At 36.6% G+C, this 23,721-nt stretch overlaps 2 protein-coding genes across 6 annotated transcripts in view; one reads left to right on the top strand and one right to left on the bottom strand.

The window, feature by feature from the left end:
* Positions 1 to 5,619: 5,619 nt before the first annotated feature.
* Positions 5,620 to 23,262, bottom strand: LOC124259514. 5 transcript variants are annotated; one of them, XM_046693648.1, is made up of 4 exons: positions 22,752 to 23,139; positions 17,594 to 17,685; positions 7,552 to 7,559; positions 5,620 to 7,323 (listed from the first exon to the last, which is right to left on the bottom strand). In XM_046693648.1, the coding sequence occupies exons 1-4, from the start codon at positions 22,848 to 22,850 to the stop codon at positions 7,229 to 7,231; spliced, it is 294 nt and encodes a 97-aa protein (XP_046549604.1). In that variant the 5' UTR covers positions 22,851 to 23,139; the 3' UTR covers positions 5,620 to 7,228. The 5 variants fall into 5 exon arrangements, with proteins under 5 accessions (XP_046549604.1, XP_046549602.1, XP_046549603.1 ...); XM_046693646.1 differs by lacking the exon at positions 7,552 to 7,559 and having other exon boundaries at positions 22,752 to 23,133; XM_046693647.1 differs by having other exon boundaries at positions 7,194 to 7,559; positions 22,752 to 23,134.
* A 107-nt stretch (positions 23,263 to 23,369) lies between these two features.
* The window catches only part of LOC124259520 (ras GTPase-activating protein-binding protein 2-like), a 48,395-nt gene continuing 48,043 nt past the window's right edge, over positions 23,370 to 23,721 (top strand). The window contains exon 1 of the mRNA XM_046693652.1: positions 23,370 to 23,527. The gene's annotated coding sequence lies outside the window, so the exon portion shown is untranslated. The remainder of the gene's footprint in view (positions 23,528 to 23,721) is intronic.

Genomic DNA, 23,721 nt, shown 5'->3' on the forward strand with positions numbered 1-23,721 from the left:
CTTTCATTGCACGTTACCGACATCCAGACTTTGAGTTACCGACACCCTCGCTCGATTTTAAAAATGCTTATTCTTCAACACATAGACATTAATAAGCAAATTCAGTACATTCAATGTATTTCCACCATCAAAGTTTATCAGTGTGCTGAATAATTTTGATTGTATACACGTGGAAGACTGCTAATTCGAGGGAAATAATCGCCAAGCGATCATACCTGCCGCCATGTTGGGATGCTGGTAACGTGCATCACCTTAGGTACAGTCCAAATGCCCGAAATCGAGGCAGAACACAGTGGATTATACCCTTGTTCAATCTAGAAATATTCATAAATGGATTATAGTAGATTTTATTGTCTCTTTGTCGACTTACAAAATGCATTTGACTGTGTTAACATGAAACTTTAATGGCATACTATTGTGAAGATAGCTGTACCTGGTACACTATTTGATGTGCTGATAAACGCAAATTCAAAGGTTAAATCTTAAATCTTATGCGACAAACTTCTAACTGCCCCATTTCACAATATTATAACACTCATAGTGATGTAAAAGAAGTGTGTGCTTTGAATCCTCGATTGCTTTCCTGTAGAATGACAACATGACACTAGTTTCAGAATTAAAAGATATTTGATTCTGTTGCTGGTTCACAGAACAAAACGATGTCTGAACACTTGCTGAACTTGGACAAAGCTGCTATTTAATCTTTATAGAAATGGTGGTTCAGGTGAAATGGCAGTTTGATGCTTAGATGTAAAATATATGTAATTATTATTAAAATCACGAGTTGTTGTTGTATAATAGGTTGTGTTGAACTAACTCACTTCAACCTCAAGCAAAGTAAGTAGCATTGGCTGTAATGGAACGGAAATATGCTGTTTTCTGGATAATTTATTTCTTTTCGTTATTTTTCACGTTTCAGTTTTGAAGGTCTGACAGTTGACTAGCGATGTGACTGATTATTGGTCACATGTTGTTTGTTGGCGCTGTGTGTCTTATCGGAATACTATCTTGGATCCGTGTGAGAACTGACATTCAGCAATACATTCATGTAATATGCGACTATCGAGATCGGGCGGTCAGGCTAGCTGACTTGGTTAAGACATCATGGCATCCCAACTGCATATGTTCATCGTGACAAGCGATCACTGGACTGTCTGGTCCAAACACGATTATTCACAGACCGCCGTCATAGAGCTGGACTGTTGCCGAGTACGGCGTTAAACAACAAACTCGTACCTTTTACAGTGGTGATCTTCGGTAAACTAAACAGCTGAAAGAACAATCCCTGCCCATTATCATCAAGGTCAAAATACTTATCATTAGTAATCTAATTGCGACGAGGTCCTGATCGAGTAACCGCCTCCTTTTTGTATTGCTTTTGTACAGTACAACCAGAAATTATTGAAAATTAAAAGATTGTAATTTTTAAATTTTTCACTCATTACTCACGTATTAAATGTGAATATTAGCAGAACATAACTCCAGTTTCAAAGACAGGTGAACAGTTAGTATTTTGTCAAGTCACCATGGGCAGCAATGCAGGCTTCAATGCGGCGGGGCATACTACTGATCAAAGATGTTAGAAAGTCGTGGTCAATGCTGTCCCAATATCAGACCACCTCTTCTTTCATTTCAGCAATATTTGTCAGATTTTTCTTATTGACACTTGCCTTCATAAGTCCCCAAACATTTTCTATTGGATTTAGGTCAGGGCTATAGCTTGGCCAATCTAATAATGTCATATTTTGGGTCCGAAACCAGGCCTGTGAATGCTTTGAACGATGTTTTGGGTCGTTGTCCTGCTGGAAAATCCAAAACTTTCCATAGAACACGTGAGCAGACGGAAGTAAATGTCCTTAGAGAATATCTGTGTACCGCTCACTGTTCATATTCCCCTTCAAATACACAGACGGGCGTTGCCCCTAACACAGATATGCCACCCCACACATTAAATTTCGGACTGTACTTTGCACGCTGATACAAAGGTTTTACAGTTTGTTTGGTCCAGAATTTCAGTGTATTAGCCACACAGATCTTTCATCTGAGAAAATCACACTGTCCAAGTTAAAATTTCTATGCTGTAAGCACCAGTTCAACCTTCGCTCCTTTTGGTCAGGTTTCGTGATCGGTGATGGAATTCCTCGACTTTTCTGCCAACCCATTGCATGCAGCTCAGTTCTAATTGTCTCCTCACAGACAGCCACAGTTCCTCTATCAATCATATCCAGCCTTAAGTTTTCTAAACTCCTTAGTTTGTTTTTTAGAAACAAGAATACCAAGCCGCCTCCTGTCACCGACAGTCAATTTTCTGGGCCTACCTGCGCCTCCCTGGTGCTCAATGCCATATCCATTTGCAATAGTTTTCAAAACACTATAAACAGTTCACAAAGGGATGCCTGTTCTACTTGAAATCACTTTAGCTGATCTGATGTCCTTGTTATAACACTCTAAAATCAACTTCCTCTTCTCTAAATCATCCATACTGAGGATCACTGAAAATGTCGTCTGCTAGCAAGTAAACAAAGGGGAATAACTCTTCAGAAACTAATGTAAAAGGTATAAACGGAGTTGTCTCTCTTGAATGAAACCAAGCACTTGATCGCTGGTCAAGGTTGTTTATACTAGAAATCCAATTAAACATATTCCTAAAATTCTCAATTATTTCTGGTCATACTATATAGTGAGCGGCAGCTGATAGATAAATGCAACAAACCCTTTTTCCAAATCCATTCGAAATGCCAAAAGCAGCGTTGATTGTCTGGTTCCGACTCTATCAGGAACATGTGTTTATTAGTTTCAAATCATTGATGAAGCTACCAGGTGTTCGCGAAAGGACGTACCTTGTCCTACCTTAAACACTTGCATAAACGCATGCCAAGGCTGGTGAAATTTTCACAAAGCAAAACTCCTCCGGGAACATGTGGTTCAAACGAAAAAGAGTATTACCTCGGAATGTTTTGTCATTATCAAATTTGTAAATGTATTCAGCAACGTTTGATTTGTTTATTGTTTAACGCCGCATTCAGCAATATCTAAGCTACTAGTATATAGCGGCGGTCTGTAAATACTCGTGTCTGGACCAGACAATCCAGTGATCAACATCAGCTGCATCGATCTGCGCAATTGGGATACGACGACACGTGTCAACGAAGTCGTCGAGCCTGACCACCTCATCCTGTTAGTTGCCTCTTTTACGGGCGTTGGGGTAGCCTTGTGGTCGTGATATCTAAAACGGGCGTAAAACCAAACTCCCTCACACTCACACAATTGCCTCTTTACGACTTGCTTAAGACCAATTCTAATCGAGGCGTTGACCAAACAAATTGTGCAATGTAAACACAAAAGGCTGGAGCTGCTTAGATATTGTTGGACATAAAGGTATTATGGGAAAGCTGAACTTATCCCTCCTCATACAGTCTTGTGGACAGTTATTTTGTGTATTCATTTATTTATTTTTGTCACTTAAAAGCATATATCTACATATAAAAGAGACGAGGGTTGTCTCATAGGTCACCTACATCCTATATTCTAGTTCAGCAGGAATTTGGCTATTTGATTGTTATTGAACTGTATCACTTCATTGACATATGTCTTGGCTCAATTACCTTGTTTTGACTCTGCAAATTCAAGCATAAATTCTGAATCATATGCTAAAAGAAAACAGCATAACTGGTGTCCAACAGGATGCATATATTATATTTTTACGTTGCTATTGACGAAGTCCAGCATTTCATATATTTTTAGAAACTCATCTTTCATTTTTCAAAAACTGTCACAACGTTTAGCAATAAAAAGTTTTTCATTACGTTTCTTAGAGGAATAGTGGTGTAATAACTAAGTCTAATATTTTTGAGATTGCAAACAGTCAAGCAGATTTGAGATGAGAATCCACACGATATTAATTCTGCATATCTCAAATGCATTATGGGAATATATATACAGTATACTTATTGATAGGATTATGGTTCATCTTTCAAACTTGGATTTAGTGGTAATTTGTTGGACCCAGAAACGATCCAGCACAAAGAGGAATAGACACCTTTTTAGATATTATAGTCAAGCCCAAAGTTGTTAATACTTGTACATAATTATGGAAGATTTCTTAAAAGTTAACATGGTGCCATTGTGGCATTACTTGATATGTCACTTGTACCAAGTTCTTTGATGAAACAATTAATGTATTAATTAATGTGATGCTACCATATTTTGGTTATGTTATTTGAGGCTTTGTCAATAGGAAGAACTTTGTACTTGTAAAAGAGTTTGAAGTGTCCAAAATAGCTCTGTGGCTACAGAAAATGAAGTGGTTTAGTGTCACTTCCTGTTGACTGTCCTCACTATTGAGCAGGCTACCTCATTGTCTCTAAGTTGACTTCACACTCAAATGCAAGTACTAGTTTCCATCTCACAATTTGGCAATACATAGGTCAGGTCGCTGGACAGAATGGGTTTATTCCAATGCCATTTCCTGTTTTCTAACTGGTGCATTTTAACTAAATCCTTTCTGAAAGACAATCAACAGGTTCCTATTCACTTTCGACCTATTTTTTGTTTTGCAAGTGCTTCGCAAGGATCCATACCATTTTCAGTTATGATCTAAAGCATGTCAGTGGGTTCGAAAGCCCAGTTTAGCCATTTTGTTGCACAAGTTACATTTTCTCAGCGACATTTCTCATTGCTTCCGTTACTTTCTCATTATTTCAATTATTTGTTCTCACTTGAAATTGAGTACTTTTCTCAAATTTTGATACTTTTTTGTTACTTCACTCATTTCCTGTTTCTTTCAACATAAACTTTCAAGGTTTTGAAAGAAAATTGAAATCAGTAAATAATTTATGCCATTTTTTATCATTTCTTCCTGACGAATAGCATGCTGAATGTTGGGAATGCGCAAATTCTGGGTTCTCTTGAAAATATGAAGATTTTATGGTGTGTTGACAGCCAAAATGCATGATACATGGTGAAGATGTCATAGGGGTACTGTAGTAGCAAGAATTAGAAAATATGACACGACCTCATGAGGAGGCTTTGCCAGATCTTGACAGAGATCTGAGTTTGCCCATGTGGCTTCAGGGAGATGTTTTTAGCATGAACAACAATGAAGAATGTGAATTGCTGCCACTAGTAACATCAGGGTCCCGTTTCACAAGCTCTCATAGAGCTACCACAATCATAAGTCAATGTTACAGTATAGGAGGTACGAATGCTACGAGATAAGTTACGAGATCTTAGGCTTACGAGAGCTTTGTGAAACGGGGCCCATGTGGGCACAAGGGCTGCTGATTGTTGATCATCCTGTTGGGACTGAAAGTTATTGTGTGGTGTTTGTTTAATCATGTGGAATTCTGTTACAGATCATATACAGCTGTAATGTAACTGTACTCATTAAAAGATCCTTTTGTCATCCATTACATATCCACTGCGGAAAGAATTTGATGTAAACACACCACAGAACAAACGCTAATACATGTCATAGCAATGACATCATTTGGCTCTGAACAAAACAGTTTTTCATCATTCCTTGTTTGGTGCAATTCTGGTTGAATGAGGAACACATTGAACACAATATGAACGTGACTCATTGTAGTTAACCCAAACAAACTGAAAAACCATAAACACTTCCAATGTAATATATTTTATTAAATATACATAAAGAGGCAAATGTTGTATAAACAAATGTAACAAGTGTAATACTGATAAGGTAAAGCATACCAACAATGGTATGTGAAAGTTTCTGGTCAATACTTTTGTCTATGGTAAGCAGCGGAAGCTCAATGCACACAGGTCTTAAAACATGTTTCGACTGACAATCTGTCAAACACATTCAACCATATGCATGGATTTGTTTCACTTATCCGTAGGATAATAAAACATGAAGTCTATCCAAGTTAAGAGAATCTACCACTTGGTTTACTATGTTTCCAATGTTCTAAATGGTTGAGATATGATAATATATTTTCTTTCACTTCTACTAAGTACATATCCACCGGCCTTCATTGTACAATATATTACAGTTGGTACATTACACATTGGTGGTAACATTACACAGCATTCAATAGAAATGATACAGCTAAACCAAAACACAAGATAGAGCATGTTCATATACAATACACCACACTTCATATAAAATTCCATCAAACTGGTGGTTTACTTCAGCAAATCTGTGCAAAAAGATATACTTATGAGAAAAAGAAAATATTGAATATTTAGGGCCTGTATGAACTCATTCAATTATAACCAAGTATGAAAATTTTGCACAATCAAATGTCTTGCATCTTTCACCTTCTTGCAAAATATGAAACAAATCAAACATATTCATTTTCAGTAGCCATTTCAAACATATTAGAATGGAGAAAGATAAATGTGCTTGGAAAGATATACACCCAATGACTACAACAAAGGTGATGTGAAAAAGAGGGGGAAAGGGGAAGATTTCAATGAAAAATGGGACAATTTATTACAATATACATTAAAAAATGTCCTGACATTGTAATTCATAAAACTTGATGCTTCATTTGTTTATGTGATACAACTGAAGAGAGTGTTCATGTCCAGTCTTCCCTTTGACAAATTTGAGCCTGTACTCAAGGTTGTACTTATATAATATGTAAGAAGTTTTTTAGACAAAGTTCCATTGTCAACTTTCCCAGTGTGAATATGCAAACCAAAACCCCAAAACAATCAACAAAATGAAAAGAAAGTGCAAGTCAAGATGTAAGCACAGGAAATACACTTTCTTAACATCTGACACTGATTATTGCTTCCAATGAGAACATGCAAAGATATGACAAAAGGATTTAGGATTGAGGCAAACATGAAAATTTGAGAGATATTCTAAAGGGCAACATAGTCAATATTGTAAGATTATCCAGGAGAACAAACTTTTTGCCTGGTTGGAGTCTATTGATTTTTAGTACTGGCCTTATATTCATATTGAATTTAACCTTTGCATATTAATGTATCACTTGTCTATATATTTTATCTTATTTGGGCTGCTGAAATAATGACTAGATGAGTGAATATAGTTCCAGGCAAATATTTTGTTCATCTTCGCAGAAATCCACTGTACACAATAATAACAAGTGACAAACAAAGGTCCCATAAATACTCATTAGTACTCAAAACCTATATTGCAGCAGTACTCATATGAAATTTCAAGATGAATTAGTCTTTGCAGCTGAAGCTCGAAAAAATGAAGTGGTTACCTCCCGAAACTCAAGTTCTTTTTTCAAACTTGTCCAAGTACAGGGGAGAACAGGACCCTCTCGACTGTGATCATACTGACGTCTATTCCATTCCTTTCCAATCCATGAATGAACACTCCTAGATAATCATACAATATTGTTAAAGTCCTGTGTTTTATTAAAGGATTTTTTATGTGCCAACAAGTTGGCATGGTTAAGATGTTTTATACTTTGAAGTGCTGTTTTCGACATGGCAACTCAGGTACAGGCACTTTGAAGACTGGTTTGGGATGCAGAATTGGATATATCTTATCACTTGCTACATTTGAGAAGTTGACATGTTTATGACAATTATGCCCATTCCCACCTTGATTCCTGCAAACAAACAAAACAACATAACATTCATTCTGGCGTGCAGAAAGTTATCTGTATAATGCTCATAAATCAAAATAGTTAATATTGTCCAATTATGTTCCTGTTTGTTGTTTAAAAATATGCTTAATACTATTTCTATATACATCTAACACCTTATATGTGTACATGACTATGTACAGGACAAAACTCTGCTACACAATGAGAGCTAAACTCCTACCAAATTACAACTGAAAAATGTTCCTATAGTCAGGATTAGACAGTCACTAGTCGATAAGTCTGAACTGTTGAAAATCTAGAGACACTTTTACCCAAAAAGTTATTTTATCTTTTGTAAACCACTTGCTTGAAATGAGTGGTGCAAAAGTTGGATTTCACCAATCGTATTCCACTGTTGCCCTTGCCTAGACAGTCTCATGACAAAAACTGAAGTTTATGAGCTGCAAGCTAACTTTCAGAATGATGTGCGCAAAAAGCATGAGAGTGGTATTTACAAACCATCTGTTGGTTGGTACACTATTTAGGACCTGTTACTTTATTGTGCAGTATGTTTGTTCCAATAAAAAAGCATAATTGAAAATGAATGTTCTTTTCCTTAACATAAAAACAAAATACTAATTTCATGAAACAAAACTATTCAAGACCTGATGTCTTTCAGTGGCATTTAGAAGTTGTACATTGATGTCCAAGATATTTTTTATGGATTAAACTTCTTTTTTAATTTCTCTCACAACGTTTCGAGACCATTCCAGGTCCCTTCATCAGGTGAACTGGCAGTTAGGACTATGACGTCGTCACTATGACGTCATTACTGAGTTATGACGTCACAATGCAAGAGGATGTGTATACCAAATACCATGCAGCTGTGGCGATCAATATATTGGCGAGACTCTCAGGCCCATTAACACCCGGGTTGCTGAACACAAGTCATCAGTATGCAAACAAAATGATAAGTCAGCTATATCGGAGCACAAGGCAAATAACCCAAGTCATGTAATCATGTGGAATGATATTAGGGTGATTTCGAGAAATAACAATGACTGGCGTCGGAGAAAACTACAGGAAGCTGTTGAGATAAGGAGACATAAACCAGCAATTAATCGTGATCAAGGTGTATACCTGCCAAGTGCGTGGGACCTCTTGATTAACTTTTGATGAACTTTAGATGAACTTTAGATACAAGAAAAAACGAGTCTACTATTCTTTTTGGAAAGCCTGCTGTCAAGTAACCTTTGTGTAGTTAGCAGTTGTTGTGTATTGACAATTCAACTTTCAACTCTATTATTTAGCATGAATTTCATCATTATGTAACTAACTCACTTATACAGTACTCTCCCTAGTGTACTGTGATGTCACTTGCATTGTGACGTCATAACTCAGTAATGACGTCATAGTGACGACGTCATAGTCCTAACTGCCAGTTCACCTGATGAAGGGACCTGGAATGGTCTCGAAACGTTGTGAGAGAAATTAAAAAAGAAGTTTAATCCATAAAAAATATCTTGGATATTCAAGACCTGATAATTACTACAACAAAACATTTCCATTCTGAAATTGTACCACCTTTGTAAATAGAAAATGAGCTGAACTTTGTTCAACAGTTGTATAAACATATAGCTGATAAGACACTCCACACTTGTTAAACAAGAAAGGTAACACGGAAAAGGAAACAATGATCTTAAAATGCAGCTACTTGGTATGGAAGTCATATGGGTGAAAGATTTTATACACATGATCTCGCTGGATGGCAAGGATTGTGGGAGGTGGTAGATTGGGGACAGAATTTATCTCCAACCTATGCTTTCTATTCTGAGAAAAATCAAATCCTTTCCTTAAATTCTTTGCCAATAGAGATTCAGGATTTTGTCTGAAAAAGAATGACATTTTTATTTACACAATCAAGCTTAGTGTGGTCCAAACAAAACTAAGACAGTCCAAAAGCTTTAGATGTGTTCTTATCTGTACACGTAATCACAAAATTTTGAAGTGATTTGTCTATGTCAACCAAACATCCAATGTACTGAGCAAAAGGTGCAAAAGAACATACATGATAACACTATATGCAACATGAATTCACTAGTCAACTTGCAAACAATAACAAAAACTGATCATGACCAAAACAAGTTTTGAAACATCAAATCAAGGTAATCAAAGGATATTATATAACAAAACATGACTTTATTTTGGTGTTTGTCTTAACACTTGTACATGGAAGGGACCGTTAACTTTGTTCATAATATCATATTTATCTGACATGATGTTCATTCTCCTGTTGTTTTGGTTCACATTACAGGTGTAATCAGAGTTATCATTTCCAGGGTAAAGTAAGACGAAAGCCTCGTCACAATGGGGTGCTAACTCTTGGCGATTTCTATAGCGATTTTTTAACCCTTCTTCATTCACTCGAAACATGGGTAACTGACACCTGAAAGTTAGATATTACCAGTTATCTGATGTCTGGAAAAGATTTTACATAGCATAGTATATATAGTATTGGAAAGGTCCAACATCCAGTAGACTTCAGCAGTAAGTCTTGACACAGAAATGTGAGTGAGTGAGTGAATATAGTTTTACGCAGCTTTTAGCAATATTCCAGCTATATCACGGCGGGGGACACCAGAAATGGGCTTCACACAATGTACCCATGTTGGGAATCGAACCCGGTCTTCGGCATGATGAACGAACATTTTAACCATTAGGCTACCCCACCGCCCTTGACACAGAAGAATGCAATTACATCTTAAAATCCTTATGACAGTTCTATACACTTACCATATGTCTATCTTGGAGTGGTTTACTCACAAATGTTATCATTACATGCACAACAAATTGTGCGCATAAACACAGAAACTTTAATATATATATAAAAAAAATAATAATAATAATAATTTCATGTACAAATATGTGGCTAAAACTCATTAAGCATCAAATGGAACTTGTTATTTCATGCTTCTCCCCAATACAATGAAAAAGAAAATAACAACTATTTGTAGTTGATAGTGTTTAGTTGATGCAAGCACCAACGTGATGGCAGGTGCCTGGGTACATGATTTTGTGTATGGGATCAACATGTACAGGAGCACTTCCAGCAGATTTCAAAATTCGGTATTTAAAATTTGGGTCGTGGACCACCTCCCCAAACACCACACCTTCTTCTCTAGGCAAGCTTGACATGTACTGGTAAGAGCTGTTACTTGATCTAAAAACAGCAACACAAAATTTGTGTCAAATAGAAATAATAGACATAAGAAAGTATTAAAGTCTACTATTGAAATATGGGTCTGTTTTCTGTTAACCATTTTGACAAAAGTACTGCAAATTCAGAACCACCATTTTTACTTTTCCAGATTGTTTATATCATTATCTAACCTGACTATTACTGAGTATATCATTAAAAACAAAAATTCTTCAATTGGGTATCCTAATTTTCCTTTTAGTAATCAAATACATTGTACCCACCTCACATTTAACTCAATTGGGTATTTTGCCATTTTCAATTTATTGTAAAAATATAATAAAGTTTTTGGTTTACGGCTTTGTTATTTATATTTGATATGAGACACGATAAGAAAGACTGCAAGTTGCCAAGTTCATGTGCTGAAAAAGAAACTCTCAGCTATTTTATCTATCCTCTAATTCACAGGTACGCATGCTAAGATTTGACACTTTTGTGTGTACGCATACAGTGTTCACGAATAGCATCTGACCCTCTGACAAATCCGACAGATTCGCCAATGGTCAGACAGAAGTTTACAACCCGCCTGCCCCAGTGTCTGACTGTATATTTCACAATGACTTTGACTGAAGTTGTTTTATGTGACATGTGACACTTGTTTGCTGTTTATAAATCTTATGTTTGTTAATAATTTCAATGTCAATTATAAGAAATATTAAATCTGAAATGTGTGTTTAATTTTATTCCATGGGTCCTGAGCATTTTCAATGGGTCAGACAGACATCTGAAACTTACAGGACCCAATGTCCTGTGACTTTGAAACACCATTCGTGAACACTGCGCATGTAAGATCAAATATATTGAGTATTTATAACAATTCAAGCGTACTTGTACGCAATATACCTAATAGGAATTGAGTTTTCACATAAGTATTTGAGTAATTTACGCAGATTCGCAGCTCATCTGTACCTCTGTATATATGCTAAATATCGCACATTTATGGCCCTTAAGAATTGGAGATGAAGGTTTTTGAAGATTATATTTCACATCAAAGATGGCTACCTGGCCTTTGTATCAAAATTGACATTTTCACCACAGTAACTAACATAGATAAGGGTTGTCTATGAAGGCAATGTTACTGATTTGTATTAACATTTTTTTTTAGCTCATGGGTTTCACCATACCAAAAACATTCTACTTAATTTTCAATAATACACTGACCTATGGTATAACATGAAAAATATCTTTGAACACAATCACCTCAGATTTTATCAAGTACGATTATGGTATGTACTATACAGGAAACAGTTTAGATGTACAGCACATGGCCATATTATTACGTACACTTGTAACGGCGTTGATATCATGTATAGCGATGCCGTTTTTAAAATACTGCTACTCAAAAACGACACTGTGTATCGTGGTAATGTTTTGTCACATGATCGACCATGATGTCACATGTGGACGTGGATCCATCGAGAATGCTCTCAGAACAGGCCATATGAGAAAACTGATTCCTCAGCACAATTGACAACTTTTGAGGTTGGTCGGGGACAATAGGATTTCACCTTTGGGTGAAATAACTGAGAATTTGAACAACAATAGGGCTACATGTGTATAAGTGAGGATTGTAAGGAGACGATTATATGAAAATAAATTTCATAGACGTGTTGTTTGAGAGAAATCCAAATTCATGACTATAATGTCAGAAATCGTTTGGCCTGGGCAAGGGGGCAACGATATCATGCAGTGAATAATTACTGGAATCGAGTAATCTTCTCTGACGTGTGTAAAATTATCACTGAGGAAAACAATCATGGTTTTGTTTGGAGACAGCCCGGAGAAGAATACCTCCTGCAATGTCTTTGTCCGGGACAACCACGCGTCAGTTTGATGGTGTGGGGTTGTATTACCTGGCATGGTGTTGGTACCATTTGTGTTGTTAATGGCAACATAAATGCTCAGAAATACATAGAAATCCTCGATGATATGCTTTGGCCTGTTATAGCCAGACATTTTCCGGGAAAACGGGACATCTTCCAAGATGACAACGCCCCTGTACATTGGGCCTGTGTAGTTCAGGCTTACAAGCGACAAAATGACATTACTGGAATGTTGTGGCCTGCACAGAGTCCAGATGCAAATATTATTGAGAACTGTTGGCTCTACCTGAAGAATAGACTTCAGGGATGCCGAAGAAACATTCAGTCGGCTGCCAACTTGAAATGCGAAGTGTGGGACATCTGGGAAAATATGCCCCTCGATTTCATCAGAAATCTTTATTCATCAATTCCAAGGCGGATGTTGACAATAATAAGGAACAAGGGACACATCACAAAATATTGAGGTAAGACTGTTTATTTAATGAGTTATGACACTTTGACTCCCGCGTAAATTTGTCATCAACAATCGGTCTGCCATGTTTGATAAAATTAATTTAGTAAATACACTATAATACTTCCACATATTACAATGTATATATATAAAATCATGCTGAACGTGCAGGCTGTACAAACCAACACTATCAGTTTACAGCAACCATGATCAGATGAACGCCATACCTTGAAACAAACCTTAGTTGTATGAGTATGAATATATATTACCATAGTTGTAAAAACTAATCAGTGAGATACCTGTCCACCCCTGAGGGTGTACTGGTACTTCTATTTTGAATAAATACCTTAAAAGAAGCAAAATAAATCAAGATGAGTGAAAGTTTCTCCTGATTAATGCTTTTATTGGAGTTCTATGGAACATTTAAAAAAAAAAGATGAAACTATGGAAGATGTAACAGTTATACATATGTGCTGTTGATGAATGAATGTTGATCTATAGCAACTACTCAAGACTAATGCAGAATCACAGTCTAAGTACATCACTGTGTCTTTATTTGCATCCATTGGCTTGGAATTATGTCAGCCATTACTGTTAGTTCCAAAGATTAACTGCAATCATCATTCTTACCCACAGCTTTTGGTGGTATGGAGAGATGGAAAAGTACTTTGTCATGTTGTTCTCAATTTAACATAATTTCTATGCATGTCATAAGTTCGTAGGCTTGATGCACTTCAAACAGTAACATAATTTAGCATACCAAATCCTTGCAAGGCTATCAAAATGTTCACTGCCACAGATGATTAGTAACTATGATGTGTGACCTAGCATTTCATCATAACCTGACTTCTTTGGATATCTGCTTGTACTTTCAGCCAGTGGTTTGTCTGCTCCAGTTGACATGATATAACTTAAAGGAGTTACATTGAATAGAAACATCTTAACATACGTTAAACGGACAAACAAAGTATAGTTATTTACTCATAAGAACAATTCATAAGCGATTTTTTTGATGACTCAAAAGCACCAAACAACTGCTAGAACTCCACAACCTGCACATATGAATATCCTAATCCCAGCCTTGAGCTCAGGCTGTGACGTCACAGTGGTGAGCCGACTGCCATTCCCCTTTGTTTACAGTGCATTCATCTACATAACAATGGAGGAATTTTTCCGTTATTCACAGTGGGTGGCAGATGTGAAATGGTATTTGTTTTCTTGGGGTGTTCCAGTCCATCCAAAAAAGGTACAAAGTGTCATTTCTTAAAAATTCCAAGCGTTACGACCAATTTATTGAATTTCGGATACAGCATGAATGGTATACATGGTAAATACTCACAACCATGTACATGACATACACCTTTTAAAAGTCAGCAGAAATCATATAAATAAAGATGTGTGAGACAAGGATAATAACAAATATATTGTACAAGTTTTTGCCTCAGGAACTACTTTTCATAAATAAATTGCAAGGGGGAAAATGGTGTGTGTCAGTTTATTGGATAAACATTATTTCACTGGATATATGTTTATCATCGATCCTCAGTGATCAGTCTGTTAAGGTTGCTATAGAGATAGAAAATAAAGATATGGCATACATTCTTTAGATCAAATATAGTGTCAAAGGTATATTTACGATTAATATTGTCAGTTTTATTTCAATTATTTCAATAATTGTTCTGTTTATTTCTTTCTTTGTTTATGTTTTATTTGTGTGTGTAAAATATGTTAGTTAGTGATATAATGATGTATATTTTGGTCAAAACGAATAGAGTGCTTATTGTAAACTAAATTCCAGCCCAAAGATTTATCAATGAAGTACATGTAATAACTGAACCAACCATCACTAGACACACTAGACACTATGATTAATACATAACATTCATTTGTATATAAAACAAGAAGACAAAGTCATCAATATCCCCCGCAATGGCAAAAGACTCTTCATGATTATGTCTACGAGTTATGATTATGTCAAATACTAGTATTTAGGTGTGTATATAGAAAAGTGGAAGGAGAGTATTTAAAGGTTTTTAAGTTATGCTCCAGAAAGGAGCACTATCACCAATTTCAGTCTATATCAAACTTGTTGCGACCGCCTCCGTGGTGTAGTGGTTAGAGCGTCCGCCCGGAGAGCGGAAAGTCACGGGTTTGATCCCTGACCGCGTCATACCCAAAGACGTTAAAATATGGTACTTGTTGGTCCCTGCCTGGCGCTCGGCATTAATGAGTACAACAAGGACTGGTCGGCTCGGAGTCAGTATAATGTGTCTGAGTGGGGTATCCATGCTTCACTGCGGCATGGTATCTCAGTGGGCTAGCACTATAAAACCAGCTTAAGTCTGGGCTAGTACAAGCAGTCGCACATACACACACACACGCATGCACGTCGTCATATGAGCGAAATATTCTCAAGCACGATGTTAAGTCCAATTTCACCTCACCTCACCTCAAACATGTTGCCATGGAAATGCCAAAAATATTTTATTCAGAAATCCAAACTACCAAAAGGCACCAGTACACCACCAGATCTATGTATGTGCCAAGCTTGGTGAAGAAACATTGAACGGTTTTAGAGTTCTGCTCCGGAAAAGTGCACTACCACTAATTTCTGTTTTAGTCGAACTTGTTGCCGAGGAAATGCCAAAAATATTTTATTCAGAATTCCAAAACTACCAAAAAGGAACCAGTACACCAACAGACCAATCTATGTGCCAAGTTTGGTGAAGAAATGGTGAACGGTTTTAGAGTTCAGCTCCGGAAGAGCACTATCACCAATTTCAGGCTAAGTCAAACATGTTGCCACGGAAAAGCCAAAAATATTTTATTCAGAATTCCAACACTACCAAATGGCACCAGTACACCACCAGATCTATCTATGTGCCAAGTTTGGTGAAGAAATGGTGAACGGTTTTAGAGTTCTGCTCCAGAAAAGAGCACTACCACCAATTTCATTCTCAGTCAAACTTGTTGCCATGGAAACGCCGAAAATATTTTATTCAGAATTCCAAAACTACCAAAAGGCACCAGTACACCAACAGATCTATCTATGTGCCAAGTGTGGTGAAGAAATAGTGAACTGTTTTAGAGGTTCTGCTCCGAAAAGACAAATGTGCACGGACGGACCGAGTCCATTTTAATACCCCCCGCAAAACGCGTTGTGGGGGATAACAAAGTTAGCCTTAGTTCCTGGTTAAATATCCGGCGTTCAGACATCACAAGCAATACTTTTTTTACACCGGTATTTTAAAGCTTCAATTTACACTGTGCACAAACGAGATAAAATAACTGTCTTATGAAAATTAAAAAATATAGATAAGTATCGTCACTTTTTCAATGAACGCAAGGGTAGCGTATAATATTATAATGTTTACATTAAAACACTCCTAGATATACTATTCATTAGTATGTGTGTATACATGCTTACATAAAAATAAATAAACATATGCTCAATTCATGAATTACTTTCTATGTTGGCATAGGTACACACCTCCCACAGTCACACCTAAAACATAAATACTCATGTGTGAAGATATCAGAGATTGTTTATGTTGGAAGTAAGTAACAAAAGTATAAGATCTAGCGTACATTAAGTTTTAAAATCAATAATGAATGGTATACCTTGAAAATAATAAATTTGTGTCTTTCTGTAGTGACATCTGATTAATTGTCTTCACTGATAGATCTACTTCACTTTCTGTTCTGCTGTCAAAACATATTTACAGCTAATATTAATATGTGCAAATGTGTATGGTCATTGTGTGAAAATTCAATATTTTTACTGGTGTTTTTGTCCAGTGATACCAAACGCTAGTTATCTACCAAACACTGAACAGAAGCAGTGAGTCAACTCCCCACTATGACGTCAGGTCACGTGATCCCAAACACTACTCATTAACTCTCGGTAGTTTCCAAAACATGAGTAGTTTTTAAATGATTTCTCTACAAATGTTGACTTAGAACAAAATTCTTCTTAAAGATATTTCTTTTAATATGCTTTATAAATGATTTGATTTCAAATTTTATCCTTTAAATATTGCTGACAACTGTAATGAACAATATTCTTTCACTCATGTTTAAAGATAACTGACTGAAATATATTTTGCATGCCTAGACTAGACTATTGCTAAGTCTCTGAAAATATATAATTTTAATAAAAACAATGAACTCCATTTAAATTAAAAAGGTGAGGTGGGAGATTCTGAACCCAAGGACAATTTAGACTTGCTCCATTTTGGGCTTTTGCATTACAGTTGGGATGGGTGGAATGGAAAAAGTATGGCCCATTCAGTCAAAATCGTATTTATTGTTTGAAGGATTTTCTAGGCCAATAAAAGATTATGATTGCAGTGGGAGAATGTATCGATAAATTAAATCTAAATGACTGACAGGAGGTTACTTATGATAGACCCAGTAAAACATGAAATAGATCTTTGGTTATTACTCAGGCACTCAATTTCTCCATCCCTTTATTCAGTTACTAGTATGTAGATCCTGCTTTCTAAAACAACTTTACACAGATACCCACCTCTGTTGATCAAACTGGCCTCCATCGGTGATGAGCACAGATTCCTTTGGTGTCTTTTTTGAAAGATAACCATCCATCACTGCTTCTCTTGTCTGTGAAAATAAGTATCACAGCGCTACAATTCACCTGATCAAGCATACATTTCTGTTCACATCAACCTATTCAAGTATTTTCTTCATAAATCATTCACACCTCATCAAAAGTATCGCAAAACCAAGCTTTTCCTTAAAATTAGATAGGTGATTGGTAATGAAAAACTACAGTCAAACCAAGGCAATCAAAAGTGTTACTCAAAGTTAAAGGGCAAGTGTACACGAAAGAAATGTGAACCAAAATGGAATTTTGTAATTACTTAATATCAATATTTGAAAATATACACTAATTTTTCTTACAATGAAAGTATAACCCACACTACAAGTGCTGAAAGGTTATGCCATTAGGAGGCCTCTGTTGGCCGGGCTAAACAGGCCAGAGTTACCACCCTTTGATTATGACATAATTGGTGCCAGTTGATTTAGACTGGTCTCCTGTCTGGTCCCAAAGCAAAATATGTAAATACTGACATTAATCACGTGAAGAAAAGTATCTAAAAGTACGAAAGAAGCATTAGAACTGAAAATGTAAACAGCAAGATAGAAATGATCGTGTGCATTTTCATTCATAACCTAACCTCAATGAAAATATAAAATATGTATAACAATGTTGACGTACGTATGACATCACTATCGGACACAACTTTCTCAAAATGGTGTGTTCACCGACACAAGTATGCAGGGTATTTGGAAGGAAACTTTGGATGTTTCAAGCAACGTATATGCATAAATGTGGCATGTAAGTAGTCCGACACATTCTGGTAATCTGTTGGTTGTTAATTTCTTTTTGTTTTCATTGTGACCAAGGGTAATAATTACTAATAGTCAGAAATGAGGAGAAGTACTGTCATCGTTGTGTGTGAGTATGCACCTGTCTTGGCGTCACGCTTTCGGAAACTATAATATATTGTGTTGAATCTTGGAAATAAATGGAATACACCTATTTTTATTCTAATTATCTCTTGCTATGAGGCTCTTCCCATGCGTGTTCTAAAACTCATGAGCAAGTGTATGCAACGAGCAGGCGAACAGATCTCTCACAGTATGAGAAAATGTTACAGTGTAAAATCTGAGATGGGCTTTGTTTACATTTCAAACAAGTGGTCCTTTCCCAGTGCGGCATCTGATATATTTAGCAAAATTTCAGTGAGACACTTGGTATTGGTGACAATTAAAGACCATTTGTCATTTTATTTTGAAATGTAGGAGGAATTCAAGGATTTGTGTAAGGAAGATGGTTTTGAATTATAGTTGTGATGTAATGGGCAAAGCATAACCGACATACATGTAACAAGATTTTATAAAAGTTCACTGCGATTCACATATTGTTCGAGTTTTCCAAAACATTCTCAGAGATTCTCAGTTCATCGGCGATTTCTCAGAACAAGCATTTGTGATTCCATCAAACAACAACAGATACCGGTGATACAGATTTTTAGAAAAAGAAAAAATCCTCCCAGTAAAATTTAAAGTAAGACATACAATAAATAATGCAAAACGCAATGAATGGTGATTCAGTGATGTGTCAAAACTGGCGAGATTTACGATGCATGTAACTTTCAGTAAATTTGCCCTACAATGAGCAGATGATATCATAGAAAAAAGAAATTTAACAGAATTCAAAACTGTGAATTGCATGTATCTTCGTGATGAATTTACATATGGTTTCGACATCAAAGTGAAGGTTGAAGAGGAGGGACATATATTGTACGATTTATGTAAGAATTAAGTACGAAATGTAGAATGCCGGCACACTCACCGATAGGTATGGTGCATATAGGTTTTAGTTTTGATAAAAGAAGATACTGTTGGAAAGGCGACTGACTCCGGTTGAATGATGTACAGTTTGGTTACGCGGTAAAAAGTTTTGCAATGTCATCACAGTGTGGAACTGACCACAAAGCCAGCTGACAGCCAGGCAACAGCTGGATTAAAACAGTAGCCTGCGCATCGACACACAAGAACCACACCTATACCTGCACCACGTGAAATGGGTCTAATAAGGTCCAACAACGTCATTCGTTTATCAGTCGGGCACCAATGACGTCATTTCCAAGGGACATAAGCCATGGTGTGTTTATTATTGACATAGAACTCTAGGTTAATGTGGAAAATATGAATCCATATAACGCAAAAAATAAATTAGTTACTTCTGATATATGTACGGATTTGGATATAAAACTACTTGACAAACACTTTTTATGATGAAAAAGAACAAGACAAAAAGGTTAATTTTCATGTAAACTTGTCCTTTAAATAAGATGTATCATCATCATCATCATATATACATTTGTATAGCGCCGATATCCAGCTCCGCTCAGCTGCTCAAAGGCGCTTTGTTTTTCCCTCGTTCACTGGATGTCAATCTCAACGGCACATCGTATTGTCAATCTCAACTCCCTGGGGAGCATACAAACTCTTGCAGCCACTAGGCGCACCGAGTTATTGTGGCATTCCCATCCTTACGAGGTACCCATTCACAGCTGGGTGCACTGGGACACATAGTCACAGTACTTTGTCCAAGTTCACTGCACGTTGCTGTACCCGCAACTGGGTGTTTGCACGTATTCATGTGGCCACCATCTGGTCATATACCTACGGATTCGTGGGTTCTTTTAAGTGCACAGGGTTGTGTACTGTATGTTATTTTTAATAGGATTTTGTTTGTTTATTGTTTAAAGACACTCAGCAATACTTCAGTTATATGATGTCCATCTATATGGACCAAACAATCCAGTGATTGACATTATGAGCATTGATCTATGCAATTAGGACATGACGACATGCATCAACCAAGTCAGCAAGCCTGAACACCAGATCCCATTAGTCAGATCTTACGACAGGCATAGGTTGCTGAAGGCCAATCCTAACCCAGATCTTAATGGGTATGAGTAATAGAAAAAATGAGATATAAAGAAGAAAAAAAAGCAACTTTGCTAGTTTCTACCTAGCTTGATAAACAGAGGTCATATATGTATGGTAACTGTCAGGAATGAGATGGACAGATCAACACGTATATGCCATAGTAACACTGTACCCATCATAAGCAAATAATCAATTGTGTAAGGTCAATGATTATTATGGTTCCGTGCAGTATGGTACCATGCGATTTTGATCCTCAAAACATTCCTAACAGTGTGCTGGTTGTTTGGGGAATTAGACAACATGAGCCAGAGTGACAAGAAACTAATTACAATCTTAAATATAGCTGGGGTGGCCACAGAGGGTTGGTACAACACTCTATGCTGAGGGCTGGAGCGACCCTGTGTTCGGGAGTCTAAACCATACTGAGGAGGGATTGGGAAAGGCAGGGGCCATGGGCCATTTTGCACATTAGAATAAAAAATGGCCTATTAAAATTTTGAAGTTTACTACTGATACAAGGACAGTGGCCCATTCTAAATATAGAATATGACTAATAATCCTGAAAATGACCCAAAGTCAAAGTTCTCTATCCCAGTCCCTGCATACTGCCTTACATTTTTTACCTTTATTTATTTAAAATTGAAACATTGAAAAGGATATGATTCATTGATAATACAAAATTGGATTTGCCCTGCAATAAAAATAAAATGACCAGAGTTTGTGTTGTGCATCAGCGTGGGGCATTTAGAACTGGCTCTTGTAAGACCAATGAATAGTAAATTTGGTAAATAAGATGTGTTGAAACAGAACACCATTTTCCAGTGATAGAAATTAATAGTGTTTTCAGACTGGCTCTTTGGGCCCCTAGACAAAAACTTACTGGCCCAAGCTTTTTTCTACTGGCCCAGTAAAAAACAAAACAATGCGGTAAAAAAACTCACCTGTATATTAACCAACTGTAGTACAAGTAATGCAAATGCCTATGGTGAGGCAAAACCATTAAAATTCACATCATATATCATAAATGACTATGGTGAGGCATTTTAGAAAATCTTGCTGGGTTTTTGGTCAGTGTGAACAGGCCAAGAAAACTGACAGTCAAGACACCTGGAATATTCTACTTTTGCTCATTTTTTTTATAAGCGTGCTGCTTGGCCCTAAGATTGTCCGACTTCAATTTTTGGGCAGGTGGCTGTACGTTTTCAATAAACCGCCACATATTTCCACCATTACCAATCGTGTGCAATCCTTTACTTCATAAAGTATGAACTTCCGGATTACTATGTTTATAAACGAAAGGAAAGTAGGTAATGAACACGTGTGTGGCAGACCATATTAATAGAGCAAATTGTCAGTGTTACTGACATATCTTTATTATCAGTGATGATAATGACACATAAACTCGTCTCCCACCGGCCGACCATTGGCATGGTTTTAATTCACCCAGACAAAATTCGGTCCACTTACAGAATACCGGATACCTACCAGCCATACTGTTTAGTGTCACATCACCCTAACGCTAACCCTAAACCTTACCCTAACCCTAACCAAAAGTAAACTTGCGTGCTTTCAAAGATGGCGGAAGGTACATGTATCCGTTATTCTGTAATCTTACCCAAAATTCTACTCGCATCGGGCCGTTAATTTCTATCACTGCATTTTCTCCTTTTGATGTGCAGCTTTTACCCAGATCATATCAGCACAAAGTAATTTTTTAACAAAAACATTCATAAGTTTAATACCGTAATGTCACCAATGAACCAACATTCTGATGGTGTATGACAAGCCGGTTTGGTGCATGCCATGGTTTGCCATTTTCCTATTATTCTCGCATTGTATTTGACTACATTCATTTGTACATTACAGAAACAATTTAGTTAGTAGTACATCATATCTTTCAAACATTTACCCACACCGAATTCCTGATAGTACTCAGAGCAGAGTGATGATCGGAATAGTGCAACAATTCTTTAGGATATCCTGACAAGGGCTGAGTCAAAAGGTGCAGAAAGATTAAAAGAAAAAAACCAAAAAAAACCCAACCCTATTCAGGAGGATTATCGACCTGTAGTAAGTGCGCCAGGTTGCAGAAACATTTCATGTCAGCAATAGTTGTGGTTCCATGTGATGTGAACACAGCAGACAATTGACTGGATCTCGTGTAAGCTATTATTCATCGATAGTACAGGTCTAATACGTACCAAATCAGATCCCTGGCTTTCCAATCGCGTAAGTGCTTCATTCTTTCGGTCTAATAGCCGTTGTTTCCTGAGAGCTTCCATGTGATAGCTGTTGGCCATGGTAGTTGACAGATCTGCGGTGTTGACAGTAATAATCAACAAGCAATAACAGTGCAAATGTCTCAACAATGACAGACTTTAAAGGAATCTTGTGCGTAACCTTGTGCCTTGGTCTCTAATAGCAACGGTCATGCGCAATCTTCAAACTCTTAGTTGACTATGTTGTAACAAAATTACCAAACTCTATAAAATTTCTTTTCTATTGTATAAAATGTCAAAATCAATAGGTCAAATTACAAAAAGCAACTCAAAAGGAAAATTATACTTATGACCTAATAACAGTGGCGCCCTGATGATGAATACTTAATGGCAAGTAAGGTACTATTTATGTTTCAAATCATATTAAAGTATTTCACGTTCTGGAAAATTTCGCTCATCGCAGTTTGTATTTAAATTTTGAGTTTACTTTCGCTGAATTATGTAAATTTAATTTTCAGCCGAAAAAATTAATTTACTACAATCGTTGTTGTTTTAAATATCCTCATTGAAAAGGGGGTTACATTTTCTCAGGCGGAGAGTCCCGGTCTGCGCAGACCTCCTCTGCGCATCGTGCATGTGCTACAGGAAAATTTCTCTCATCTAACCTGAATCACCTAAATATTATACTTTTAAACATATTTATATTCAGATGTGTACATAAACTCACTATTTAAATACCCATCATCATCATTTTTGAGGTGAGTATCCAATGGAACCGATATGTGTATTCATGGTAATAGATTCTATGTTTTCCATCTACGAAACCGGTGTGAGAAAACATCTTCCGTGTAAATTTGACATAGCCGTTCTGTATCTTTTGTTGAATGTTACGCACTTGATTTATTATGCATATATCTCTAAATGCCGATTATGAAGTAATGGCCTTTAAATG

The sequence above is a fragment of the Haliotis rubra genome, unplaced genomic scaffold, assembly GCF_003918875.1.
Source record: "Haliotis rubra isolate DU_JTF1 unplaced genomic scaffold, ASM391887v1 Scf726, whole genome shotgun sequence".
In the NCBI taxonomy this organism is placed as follows: Eukaryota; Metazoa; Mollusca; class Gastropoda; order Lepetellida; family Haliotidae; genus Haliotis; species Haliotis rubra.